The sequence below is a fragment of the Ilyonectria robusta genome (assembly GCF_021365365.1).
Source record: "Ilyonectria robusta strain PMI_751 chromosome Unknown BGZ61scaffold_15, whole genome shotgun sequence".
NCBI lineage: Eukaryota > Fungi > Ascomycota > Sordariomycetes > Hypocreales > Nectriaceae > Ilyonectria > Ilyonectria robusta.
In genome coordinates, this window is record NW_025764449.1 from 820878 (window position 1) to 834034 (window position 13157).

General features: G+C 51.8%; 6 protein-coding genes across 6 annotated transcripts; 4 read left to right on the top strand and 2 right to left on the bottom strand.

The window, feature by feature from the left end:
• The first annotated feature begins 20 nt into the window (after positions 1-20).
• On the top strand, positions 21-1619 carry BGZ61DRAFT_424359 (uncharacterized protein). Its single transcript, XM_046243603.1, has 3 exons — positions 21-316; positions 364-623; positions 677-1619. The coding sequence occupies exons 1-3, from the start codon at positions 120-122 to the stop codon at positions 1582-1584; spliced, it is 1365 nt and encodes a 454-aa protein (XP_046102031.1). The 5' UTR covers positions 21-119; the 3' UTR covers positions 1585-1619.
• A 495-nt stretch (positions 1620-2114) lies between these two features.
• Positions 2115-4304, top strand: BGZ61DRAFT_495765 (fungal-specific transcription factor domain-containing protein; the record flags this gene model as incomplete). Its single annotated transcript, XM_046250937.1, has 4 exons — positions 2115-2166; positions 2212-3140; positions 3190-3800; positions 3845-4304. The coding sequence occupies 4 exons, from the start codon at positions 2115-2117 to the stop codon at positions 4302-4304; spliced, it is 2052 nt and encodes a 683-aa protein (XP_046102032.1).
• A 146-nt stretch (positions 4305-4450) lies between these two features.
• On the bottom strand, positions 4451-5293 carry BGZ61DRAFT_534786 (uncharacterized protein; the record flags this gene model as incomplete). The annotated part of the gene is made up of 1 exon (XM_046254191.1): positions 4451-5293. The coding sequence occupies one exon, from the start codon at positions 5291-5293 to the stop codon at positions 4451-4453; it is 843 nt and encodes a 280-aa protein (XP_046102033.1).
• BGZ61DRAFT_495766 (general substrate transporter) lies at positions 5292-7487 on the top strand (the record flags this gene model as incomplete). Its single annotated transcript, XM_046250938.1, has 7 exons — positions 5292-5312; positions 5758-5828; positions 5875-6255; positions 6307-6450; positions 6500-6929; positions 6980-7073; positions 7126-7487. The coding sequence occupies 7 exons, from the start codon at positions 5292-5294 to the stop codon at positions 7485-7487; spliced, it is 1503 nt and encodes a 500-aa protein (XP_046102034.1).
• A 1467-nt stretch (positions 7488-8954) lies between these two features.
• Positions 8955-11025, top strand: BGZ61DRAFT_455649 (fungal-specific transcription factor domain-containing protein; the record flags this gene model as incomplete). Its single annotated transcript, XM_046246412.1, has 1 exon — positions 8955-11025. The coding sequence occupies one exon, from the start codon at positions 8958-8960 to the stop codon at positions 10899-10901; it is 1944 nt and encodes a 647-aa protein (XP_046102035.1). The 3' UTR covers positions 10902-11025.
• A 1-nt stretch (position 11026) lies between these two features.
• On the bottom strand, positions 11027-12131 carry BGZ61DRAFT_590189 (uncharacterized protein). The gene is made up of 3 exons (XM_046256619.1): positions 11610-12131; positions 11265-11561; positions 11027-11199 (listed from the first exon to the last, which is right to left on the bottom strand). Exons 1-3 carry the CDS (start codon positions 11978-11980, stop codon positions 11109-11111), a joined length of 759 nt encoding a protein of 252 aa, XP_046102036.1. The 5' UTR covers positions 11981-12131; the 3' UTR covers positions 11027-11108.
• Between the last annotated feature and the right edge of the window lie 1026 nt (positions 12132-13157).

Below are 13157 nucleotides of genomic sequence, written 5' to 3' on the forward strand. Positions count from 1 at the left end.
AAGTAATGGAGGAGAGAGATGGGAATTGGACAAGACAGAATACAGCATTCAGAGCATTTACAGCAAACACGGCACATCAGAGAACATCTTCTATTTCTTTCAGCAACTACAACCTTACAATGTCTTCGCAACGCTACACCTCCGATCCCGTGAGTACTGAGCCTCTAGCCCAGCCGCTTCAGTTCCAGCCCTCGGGGCGAATTGCCAAGAACCGCTTCCTCAAGAGCCCCATGGCCGAAGCACTCGCAACCTGGAGCCCCAGGGTCCCCTCCGAGAGAGGCATTCCCACGGATGAGCTTGCCGAGCTCTACGGCCAGTGAGTTGATTGCGAAAATGTGAGAGATGGATCCTAATATCTGGTAGTTGGGGCAAGGGCAAGAACAGCTGGGGTGTCATCATCACTGGAAACGTCGACATTGAGTTTGACTCTCTAGATGGCCTCGCCGACATGGTCATCACTCCTGAATGCCCTCCGAAAGGCGAGCGCTTCGAAGCATTCAAGAAGGTTGCCGCCGCAGCCAAGGTCGACGGTAGCCTCATCCTCGCCCAGGTCACTCACCCCGGCCGCCAAGTGCAGGCCCGCGTCAACCCAATTGCCATTTCAGCGTCTGATGTGCAGCTCGGTATGTCTATTGACACTAATATATCCACTGCCAAGACTGACGCTGCGTCCCAGAACCCAAGATGGGAATGACCTTTGGCAAACCCCATGCCGCGACCAAAGACGAACTCGCCAGGGTCGTCGAGGGCTTCGCGCACGCCGCCGAGTACCTGTCCAAGGCCGGATTCGACGGCATCGAGCTGCACGCCGCCCACGGCTACCTGCTCTCGCAGTTCCTCTCGCGCACCACCAACAAGCGCACCGACGAGTACGGCCCGCAGACGATCGAGTCGCGGCTGCGCCTCATTTCAGAAATCGCCACGGCCATCAAGGCGCGCGTGCCGGCCGACTTCGTCGTCGCCGCCAAGCTCAACAGCGTCGAGTTCCAGGACGGCGGCGTCACGCCCGCCGACGCCAAGGAGCTGTGCGAGACGCTCGAGGCCCACGGGTTTGACTTTGTCGAGCTCAGCGGGGGCACGTATGAGCAGCTGGGCTTGAGCTACGAGAAGGCGTCGACCAAGAAGCGAGAGGGTTTCTTCATCGAGTGGGCTGAGACTGTTACCAAGTCGCTGGCGGCCGATCACAAGATGAAGACTTACATCGTGGGCGGCCTGCGATCTGTCGGAGCCATGGTCAAGGCTCTCGATGTAGTCGACGGCATCGCCATGGGCCGACCAGCCGCTGCTGAGCCGCGTCTCCCCATTGACATCATCGAGGGCCGCGTGCAGGGCGCACTGAAGCCGCTGGACGCCGTCGAGGAGGACTTTGGCATGGGAATGGGCGTGGCGCTGGCGCAGATTTCGCAAAGCGCCAAGGGCAAGGAACCATTGAAGCACAGTGATCCGGAGGTCATCCAGACGTTTGGGCAGGATATGGGTGCGTGGTACCAGAAGGTTGTTCAAGACGGAGACAAGATGGAGTATATCCGCGCCATTGAGTACTCTGGACCTCTGGCGGAGTATGGCACTGTTTCGACTAAGTGAGCGAGATAGATTCGGCATGATTTGGTAGATGGTGGATAGAACATTTTAGACATAGTATAAACTGGAATAGACCATTGCGATTCCTTCTACAACTACCTCTACGCCTATGGCATTGCATGGTGATTTCTACTGGGTAGAGTGTTTAGACATGGCATGAACGGGATAGACAAGTGTGAGTCTTTTTACCACTAAGCTCATGGCTTCTGCACGGCGATTACTGTTTCTGGTCTCTCATTTTTACTAACAGTCCCTCGTGCCATGTGCATCGCAAAATTGACGTCAAAGTATCTTTATCCTTGGTGGTCAATTCGTCAGTGGAGGCGTCTCACATCAGAACGCGTCCTACAGCCCTATCTCGTTGTGGCTAGAGTGGGATTTGTAATCATTCATTTGGTGGTAAGCCTCGACGTCTTGGCGTCTTCAACTCCATTTGGCTTCTACATTACAATTGACTTGATGCGACCGCCTGCTTCTCATCTAGGAATATTCCAATAGCGTCGAAGATACCATATCTCTTCATAATGACGACGATGTATACTCCACCTGAGGAGGCAGAGGCAGCCCGATCTAACCGCCGCAAAGGTACATCCCCTTGACCCAGCACACAAACACACTGACACTCGATAGTCTGCGACTTGTGCTTTACGAAAAAGATCAAATGTGACATGCTCAAGCCCGTGTGTTCCAACTGTATCCTCTACAAGGCAGACTGCAAGACCAGTATTATCCGGCGGAAAGCAAACCCACCCAAGGCCAAACCAGCACCTCCCGGCCAAGCTGATGGGCGTGTTGAAACTCTCGAGGCTCGCTTGGCCAGGATTGAAAACCAGCTTCAGCAAGTTCTCGATGCGGCGCGAGATGTCCACAGACCTGCGGGCAACACAGACTCGTTGCCGCAGAGGGATCCTGGAAGACGGGATGAGGTTGATCAAGTCGACCTGTTGGCGGATCCAATCATCCAAGACACGATTCCAGAAGAGACGGGAGGCCAAAATCCGTGGAGATTCGATCCCATTGAGCCGCGGCTCTACCAAGGCCCCGAACCAGATGTCTTTGTCCTGCCGCCGTTGGACGAGATCCTCCCCACCATCGACCACTACTTTGCAGCCTTTAACCAGATCATTCCTCTCTTCCACCAAAACACCTTCATGAAGATGTTGCATTCCTGGTACAACGACCCCACGCCTCGCGACAGAGGCGCCTGGGCGGCCGTGCAAATCGTCATGGCCCTCGGGTACCGCATGCCCCGACTCACAGCGACGGACACCGTCTCGGTGCAAATCGACAAGGCCGACCGCTGTCTCAAGAGTGCGCAGGCTGTCATATCGGAGCTGGTGACCAGAGACGAAGATTTGCTGGGAGTCCAGATCTTGCTTGGCATAGTCATGCTGTTCCAGAACAGTCGCGATCCGAAACCCGCCAGCGTCATTATCGGCACGGCGGTGAGGCTCGCCCACAAGCTGGGACTGCACTCTGCAGAGGCGTCGAAACTATTCAGCGTTGAGGAAGCTGAGCAGAGATCTCGCGTGTTATGGATCGCGTACTCCCTCGACAAGGTAAGTGCACGCGTTAAGGGTCATCTCGTGCATGAACTCACCGTAGTAGGATATATCTCTCAGAGCCTACACTCCGTCAATAATGTCTGACGATGACATCGACGTTCCACTTCCCGTAATGGCACCCGCCGATAGTTCTGGATTCATCTGGACGCAAAACGGCCAGGCTCACTTCAACTACCACAGACGACGTGTTGAGCTTGCCCACATCGAAGGCAAAGTGTACGACCTGCTCTACTCCAACAGAGCTGCCAAGGTCAAGGGCGCGCTACGCCACCAGCGCGTTGCGAGGTTGCAAGCAATGCTCGACCAGTGGTATGAGCGCGTCCCCTCCGTCTTCCACATCGAGAACGTCGCAGCAAACGTCGGACCAGGCCAGCTTGTCCAGTTGACCAAAATGCACCACGCATATCTCATGGCCGAGGTTATGACGCATGGCATCTATAGCCACAATGCCGATTGGGTAAAGAGGATCAGCTCTTTTAGTCGGTCGGCCATATATAACATGCAGAGCATTCCTAATAAGTTTAGAAATCTCAACTGCATGAGCAACAAGGAGCAAGCAGCTCCGTTGCCCGAAGGGTGGAGCAAGTGCGTTGAGGTCAGCCGAGGGTGTATGGATCTGTTCCAAGGAGCAACGCCGACGGAATGTCTCATTTGGTAGGTCGCCTCCGTTGTCTGGTAACTCGACTGACACGAAAAAGGCAATGCAGTTGTGCCCACTTCTCTGGGCTTATCATTCTCCTTGCAAACATGTCTCTGGACCCAGGACATGAACTAGTTGCTTTCGACCAACACCTGGCTCTTCGCGCCATTAACCTATTCGACAAGCTCCTAGATATCATCGACGACGAAGGCTTCAAGGCCCTGCGCCTGGTAATAGGCGAGCTGAGCCAGAAGGCAAATTTAGCCGTCGAGACGCACCGACTAGAAAATGCTCAGTCAGGCAACGCCGTGTTCGAAAGCCTGTGCCCAGATGCAGGCGCGCTTCAACCTATAGAACTCGAGTACCTGCCACAGGACACGGAATTTGGAGAGGTTAATGGTTCTTTTGCGGAATTCGACGTGAATGAGTTTCAAGACTCTGTTTTTGGGCAAACATATAACGCTACGGATTTGAGAGGGATTCCAGCAATCGCAGATCTGGAAGACTTTTTGAGATGATTTTACTCTGTGGTTAGGCGGGGGATTATTTGGCGTGACTAAGTGGTTAATAGCGCTCTACGGGTATAGAAGTCTGAGAAATTAAGTGTTGGTATGAAATCTAGACGGCGAGGGGGTTCTGCAAGCCATGTATGAAATGCACGAAATCATCTTTCAGTGCAATGCACTGCGGCTCTGCCAAGCGACCACATTTTAATCTGCCACTCCAGGGACTTGCTTCCACAGAACAAGACATTCGTAAACGCCTCGGTCAGAAACGGGTCTAAGTCTTTCTGTGACATTCTTCCCAGGCAAAACTCAAGTGGTCCTGGGAACTGTTGTCGCAGGCTCCCGAAATGCGCTTGCCACCAATGTGCAGGTTTCCCAGCAGTCAACCCATCAACATCGTCTCCAGACGTTATGAACAGTCGGACGCAAGACCAATCGTGGGGGTTCAGAATCTGCTTCTCAAGGAAGAAGTCGATAATTTGGAAGTCGTCGCCGCGGATACTGCAGATGAGCGTGGACTTCATCCCTTGACTTGTATCTTGCCGGCTGCGTCCAGACACGAGAGATAAGAAGCAAGCAATACCGGTACCACCAGCAACGTACACCTTTACATCGTTCAACGCCAGAACGTCATCAGGAAACCCATTGCCGACATCAACAAGGCGCGCGGTAAGCTGTCCTTGCGGCCGGGGAAGACCTATCAACCCGGCGACCCTGCCATTGCTCGCCAGAAAAGCAAAAGAGCACAAGTTTCCAGATGCGTCGTGCTCAAAGCGGCACGGAGTAAAGTCCAAGCGACGGTCCTCTTCACCGAGACTATGGGAGCCTGCAATGGGGTCGAGATCCGGGGGGAACTGCAGGGAGACCTTTCCCGAAGGGCGAATGTTGGTGTTGCGTCCCAGCTGGCCGGACCTTGCAAAGGTGTGGAGGCTAACGCGTGGGGTCAAGCGGTGTGATGATTGCAGAGTCCAGATGAACTCGTAGTCGTGCGGAGCTGCCATGGAAATGGCCTTTGGAGTTGTATCACGCCACTTTCTCAGTCTCGTCCATCTGCCTACCTTGTCTCTCAATATATGCCGGAACAGCCTACACGACTAGACAGCTCAGACGGCCGTGTGACGAGGTTTATACCGACACGGAACCTCCGCAATTGGGAATCCGTTTAGCTACGGCGGTTCCGCGTCCAGGATTCTTCCCCACAACCCCATGTCGTGCGCACCATTCCCCGTTGAACGGTAGTTCGCCAACCCCACAGCGCGGAATTCTTCCACTCGACGAGGAACCGGGGCAAGCAGTCGATGCAGGTTTAGGGACTCAAACAATGCAGACGGCGGCGTCGTATTAATATTCGACTCCTGCCCCGGATCTTTGCGACTGTGGGGTTAACAGTCAGTTCTCAATCTTACACTCACCTTATCTCAGAGACTTGAATCCAGAGTGAAATATGGCCGCGACATCAGGCCAGGGAAAATTCGGGATGACTCCGTGGCTGCTCTTCAGCTGCTCGGTCATCTCGATGGGGGCCATCTTCTGGGGGTAAGCTCTATCGCGCTGGTTATCGACTTCAACTAATGTATTGCAGATATGACATTGGCATCCTGAGCACAATCTACGTTTCCCCAGGGTTCAAAAAGGCGCTTGACAATCCCTCCTCGAGCGACAAGGGCCTCATCACTGCCATCTTCTACGCCGGACAATTCATTGGATTTGCATTTCTCGCCGGGCCGACCAACAATCGGTTTGGACGCCGCTGGGCTGGATTCATCGGCGTCGTTGTTCTCTGCATCGGAGCCGTGTTCCAAACCGCAGCAACCCACCTTGCGATGATGGTCGTTGGCCGGATCATTGCAGGTCTGGGAACCGGTGTCGTTTCTACCTCTGTGCCTTTGTATCTCAGTGAAGTCGCCCCGGCGCAGCACAGAGGTCTGTACGTTGCCGGTAATCAGGTCGGCATCGTCTTTGGGTGGGTTCTGATAAAAGTTGATGTGCGAGTATCTTGGCTGACGAAGCTTAGCATTTCAATGGCTTTCTGGGTCGGATATGGATATTCTTTCTGGGATTATGGCAATGGCATCAACCTAGAGTGGCGTCTTTCAGTGGCTATGCAATACGTTCCCGCCTTGCTATTCCTCGCCGGAGTGCCGTTGTTGCCCGAAAGGTATGTATCCCATTGCATTTGCAGGGAAGCTTGGTTCTGACACACCCAGCCCTCGATGGCTTCTGGAGCATGATCGCACAGAAGATGCCGCAGTCTCCCTGGCCAAACTGCGAGGAGCGTCCAACATTGCTGACATACAGGTCGAGCTGGACGAAATCCACGCCAACATTCTCTGGCACAAAAAGAACTCAATCACCTCTGCCATGGTTTTCATCAAGGAAAAGCCTCTGTGGTCCCGCCTCTGGCGAGCCTGGGCCCTGTCGTTCCTCCAGCAGATGAGCGGCGCCGCTGGAATCAGATACTATCTTCCCACCAACTTCATCGCTGCGGGCACGTCGGAGAGCTTGAGCTTGCTGGCGTCGGGAATTGACGGCACGGTCCAGGTTGGGTGCACTATCGCTGCCATGTTCTTCATCGATAAGCTTGGACGCAGACATTCGCTGGGTATTGGTGCTATCATCATGGCATTCTGTCTGATGGTGAGTTGTAAGCCGATGAACGGGATCGAAAGTCTTACTAACTTGGTCAGATCAACGGCGCTTTGCAACTCGCGTACCCCAATCAGACCAACAGTCACGCAAACTACTGCAACATATTTTTCATATTCTTCTTCACAGTCGGATGTAAGACGAACACCGGACCAAATTTTGCACTTGTGCTAATACGTTATAATAGACAGCATGGGATTTGGCCCTTGTGCCTGGATTTACTCTTCTGAGATTTTTCCAGCAAACTGCCGTTCCAAGGGGCTTGGCCTTTCTGCCTCCGGTGCTTCTCTTGGTTCCATCATCGTTGGCCAGGTCTGGCCTATCGCTGTAGCTAATATCGGGCCACGCGTTTACTTCATCTTCATGTCGTTCAATGTCTTTGCCGCTATCTTGGTGTACTCCTGCTACCCAGAGACCAAGAGAAAGACTCTCGAGGAGCTTGACTCGCACTTTGGGAAGCTTAATGTTCACTCGGAGACTGAAGCTACCCCGAAGCAGATGTTGGGTGAGGGCCATGAGCATCTTGAGGAGACTGGCTCGAAGGCATAATTGTATACATTCATCCTGTAGCCATAGGCTATACCTTTAGTAAATGATATAGCAGCTGCTGTATTTTTAGCAGGCTCAATCAACCAATGAGTGTTGTATTTAGGACACCTCGTAACTTAATCGACAGGTCCAGCGAAGACTTAAGCTGATTGATCTCCTCACGTTTACTGTGATCTGCTCTCCTTGACAAAACGTTTCAGGCTACCGATCGTCTCATTTGACGTCCGTGCTCCTCGAGACAAGTGCCTCGAAAACTTCAGCATGCCTCGCTTGAGAACCAATTACTTAATGGTGGAGATTTGGTACTAGAAGCAGCTGTATCAGGACCCATATTTCCTGTTTGAGCCCAGTCTCGTATGTCTCGAACAGAGACACGGGCGTTATATTCTTCAGAAGGACGAGGATGATTGCGCAGGACTGATTGCGTGTTCTTACTAGCCACATAGGTATAATGGGTCTAAGGCGGTCTGATGAGACTTAATTTAATTACTCGCCGATTATTATGATCGGATGATAAAGTTGGTCTAAAAGGTCGGAGACCTGTAAACAATACCACTCATCTGCTACCAACTTCCCTCGACAGTCTGGCAGTCCGCATACCAGGACAGTTTTCACTTCCATATTTTTTAGGACACATCTTAAAATTACTGAAATGCTAGGCCCGATTTTCTTCATGTCATTTACTGAGAAATCAAGGCACCTAGGCTTTGCCATGTCACAAATCCACATATTTAACCCCGTGGACTGCCACACTGCGCTAAATGGCCCCTGTCGTCTGTTTATTACCCCGCATTCCGCGGTCCCATGGGCGTCTGGTCACTGGGCTGCTTAAAAGCTCGCGTTGCCCGCAGACATTCTGAGTGTCCAACGGCGCCACCGAAATGTTGGCCGGATCCCCCGATGACGGACTTCAGGCATGGAACCGCCTTTTTTCGTGAGTAAAAATGCTGTTGATACGATAGTGTGTTGATAGGCACTAACAATTCAAGACAATCAATGCTTGCAACCGCTGCAGGAAACGCAAGGCGCGATGTGACACAGGTACGACGCCCCGGAGCGAGGTGTGCGTAATGCAACCAGCTCCTCCATGCAGGACGCTGTAAGTAACACTCGTCAAGGCATCCCGGCTTGTGGTCCATGTCGGAATTCTGGCTCGACTTGCGAGTACACAGACGCACGCTCGAAGAAGACGTATCCGCGAGAATTCATCCAAGTTCTCGAGGATCAGTTGGCAAGCCTCGAGAGAGAGGTTGCAGAAGCGAAATCCCAGGATTCTATCAAGGGCGACCATTCAGACCATGGCCAGAAACTGCCCGCGGTTGCTGCGAGTGGCAGCAAGGACAGTCAGGCTCATCCAGACTTGATCCGCCTTGAAGCAGGAGGCGATGCTCATTTTCTCGGTGTTTCTAGTGGTGGGTACCATGTCCATATCCGATATTAATGTTGGTACTAATTGAACCAGGCATGCACATGGCTCGCTCAGTCCTGGAGTCTGCCCAGCGGAACAACGCCAATCTCGAATCACAGCCGAAGGACGATTCCTTTTCGTCTCCATCTCACTCATCCCAGAGCCATACTCATCACCGATCGCCACACCCGGCGCTCCCCTCCCACGAGACCGCAATGAATCTCCTCGATGTATTTTTCAGCCAATATCAAATCCAGTATCCCATCCTAGTCGAGGACGATTTTACGACTCTGATCTCCTCATACTATTCAGAGATTGAGATGGGCACGCACCGTAAAGATCCATGGCTAAAGTTTATGCTCAACATGTCGTTTGCTAGTGCGCTGGTATTTCTTTCTCAAGAGAACAGAGACGCATTGACGCTCGCACAGGAGTTTAGCTCAAATGCCATGGCTGAATTCAGCAGCATAATGCAGATCAAAAGCCTCCACACATTGCAATGCTTGCTTTTGCTATTGCTGTATTCAGTTCTCAGTTCTTCGTCAGCGCCTATCTGGTACATATCTGGGCTGTGTTCTAGAATGTGCGTGGATCTGGGACTCCATTCCGAGAGAACAATCGCGGTATCTGGGAAGGGGGAAGCGACTGAAGATGAGATCGACACCAAGAGGCGTCTATTTTGGGTCACCTATACCTTTGAAAGGACACTCAGCATAATGCTAGGCCGACCATTCACCCTCGAAGATTCCACAATTGACGTCAAATTCCCCACGACGTCTCTACCAACCAGCAAGCGAAGCCAGATACTCCACTGGCTGAAACTCCAACGACTGCAGAGCGAGATTGTCTCTCGGCTATACATCAGCCGAGACGAAGCGTCCCGGACCCAAGAGGACGTTTCAAAATGGGTCACGGAGATGAATCAGCAATTGGCGACTTGGAATGACCAAGCTCTTTTGCTGTCAGATTCGACAAGCTTCAACACAGATTGGTGGAGGTACTGGTACCAAAATGCCTTGCTAATCCTTCATCGGCCGTCACCTACCATTTCTCGGCCTGACCCTCAGACACTGCATACGTGTTACAACGCCGCGAAGAGTCTTATCCAACTCTCCTTCATCCGTGTCAACAAAGGGCTGACAGATTTTACCTGGCTAGAATTGCACTACCAGGTCATGAGCGGCATCACGCTGTTGTTCCTGGTATGGAATAGCCCCGACACAAGAACAGCAGCAAAGAACGAATGGATCACGTTTAAAAGTTGCCTGTCCCAGTGGGGATTCGTCTTGGATCGCCTGACGGAGCGCTGGGACCGAATGGCGAGACCTAAGCAAGTTCTTGTCAAGTTGGCAGATGCCACAGTGGAAGCTGTGGAGCGAGACTTTGTCAACTCTTCATCAAGAAGTGACGAGGGGCAAAGACAAAAGAGAGTGCAGGATCAAGATCGCAGACGCTCAATAATGGAGCAACTGGGGTCTCCAGGAGTGCTGCTGGGAGATTCGGGCACCAACAGGAGAGGTTTTGACTTTTCACAAATCACAAGGGCGGAAGATGCATTTGGCATAGGAAATTCGGTCCAAGGGGTTTCTCCAACCTCCAGCAATAGCGGGCTGGTGCAAAACTCGACGTTCCAAGCGTTCAATATTTCCAACACCGTCCACCAGCCGACTGAAGGAGTACCGGAACTATCATGGACAGTCCCGCACCCATCCAACGAGTCGACTCAACACCAGCAGCCATTTGATGTAGTTGACCCGTCGATGACGGCTGATGTATCCGCGATGCTTGCCGATGAGATATGGCCCTGTCTTGGGCCCTACGATAATACTGGCATGCTTGGGGGTTTCGGGCTCTTTGAGTATTTCCCAATGCCAATGGCGGGAGTGGAAGACACCGAAATGCAAGGACAAGGCATGTCTTCGAGAATCGAGGGAGTCGTTACGGATAGCGTTCTCAACTTTCGTGAAAGCTGGGAGGAGGGGGAAGGTACGGGTAATAGTGCCTAATAACTATAAGTACTCTTTCACTCACAGGCTCATTGTGTACTGAGGTAGCTACTGTGTAATTATGTTATTCTTGGTACATGGAGGTGAATCCACGTGTGGTTGTCTATAGTGCCGTGGTAGTAATGGGTCAATGATGGTCTTGTTATTTTATTTCGGCATATCTATTCTATTCCATTGAACGATACTATTATAAATATGTCTACTCACTCACGCTACACTATCCACGCGCTGCTGTTGTTTGCGTAACCTCTTTGCTATGGAGCTGGAGATGCACGCACAAAGCATCAATACTCCAAGTCTAGAAGTAAGTCAGTACTGAGTATTCACTGCAACAAATATCATTTTAGGAAAGGGGCATCGCACATTCCGAAGACTCTGTACACCCCAATTGCTCGGATGAGGCCATCGCCGACCCGGCACTGGGCGCTTCCAGAACCGCTTTTGCAGGGAGATGAATCCACTGCAGCCCAAACACAACTGCCTGTAATTATCGGATCCAAAATGAGAAAGTAGATCCATATATTAAATATTTTCTTGCCGATTTCCCTGGTTCGTGCGCTGGGGTGGAAGCATGGGGAGTCGGTCTCTGAAGTGGCGTGAACAATTGGTAGGAGGATCATGCTGCCAATCTCGACGGTGCTCGCGATGATGCTTATCATGCTAAATGAGGATAAGTAGTGTATCAAGGAAGCGGGAATCCGTACTCACACTTCAGTGGTGGCCTCGTGCAGGCTAATCTTCGTGATGGGCATCCATGATAGTATCAGACTAATGGTCCACGGCGTGAAGAATACCACGATCCAGCAAATAGATTCAACGTCCTTCCGCCAGCCTTTGAGCTGTATATTCGCAGGCGGATCGTTCTGCTCTGGAGGAGCGGGGATTGTTACGACGTTCTCGTTCTCGTTCTCGTTCTGGGGGATCGAAGCACGACGAGGAGTAGGGTCTGCAACGTTGGTGATGGTGGCATTGCGAATAGGCTCTTCGCGCGGGTATGGTGCATCGGCGAAGCCTATCACGTCGCTATCGTCGTCGGCATCGTCGCTATGTGGCGGCGGCTTTGGTGTCTCGGTGCTCATGGTAGCTGGATCTATGGATGGCGACAATAGCAAGAATATTCTTCACGCGGAGATGTACCAAGAGGAAAATAATCGAGCCATCTCGGCCAGAAGATGCCTGCAAAAGCATGTCAGCCTTACATTCCAGTCGGGCGTAGGCAGAATGCGTGTGCCTCACGTTGCGTGCCGAAGGAGCTGATGCATTGCCCCGCTACCAAATGGACGGGATCAATTGGGTGTAGACGACGCCAATGTCTTTCAGCTGGTCGTGTTATGAATCTGGTGATTGGACAAAGGTTCTAGGCATCCCCCGCCCAAAAACGCCTCACCATCCGTGCAAGGCATATTTCATTCTAGATACGTATAATCGAGCAACAAGACTGATGTCCTAAGACGATCCCTTGATTTAATTTAATTAAAAAGTGAGCTTCGAGATACATTGTTCGCATATTCTATCTTTTAAACATGCCTGATCAATCGCATACAGAATGTGGTCCCATGTATAAATTGCCCCATCAGACTTGGCTATCCCTCTGCTGTCGTCGGAACTGCAAGACCCGCGTTACAAAGTCATTGACAGCCCAAGAAAAGCCGAGGACTACGAATCTGAAGGCCGTTAGCGAAAGTTTCTTAATGTAGAGTTTCACAGGGTGGAAGAATCTCACGTCCCAAGGGCTCTGTATATCCCAATCATTACAAAGAGGCCTTGCCCAACCTTGCAATCAGCACTTGTGGAGTCGCTTTCGCACTCAAGTGACATTCCGTGCGTAAATATATAGCAACCCATGGCTACCGGTTCTAGCGCGATAAGAATAAACCAAAATCCGAAGATTCCAGGCCTTGTGGCGGCCGCGAGTGGCGGATATAGGATGCTCAAATAACGGTAAGCGGCCCCAAGGAGCAAGATGCCGCCTAACTCGATAGAGCTGGGAATGAGGCTGGCTAGGCTATAGAAAGGGTAAGTAGTGTTCAGTAGATTGGATGTCGGGTATACTTGCACTGCGGCAGATGCCTCGTCGAGACTGATCTTGGTGAGAGGCAGCCACGAGAGAATCATTCCAATGATCCAAGGCAAGCAAACTAACACACCCTTGAAAGCGAACTCGGCGGATCCCATCAGCTTTTCAGAATTATCTTCTCGTAGCGTGCTAATTTGCACAGGAGGACGGTTTGCAGTCAATGCCGACGCATCGGCGAA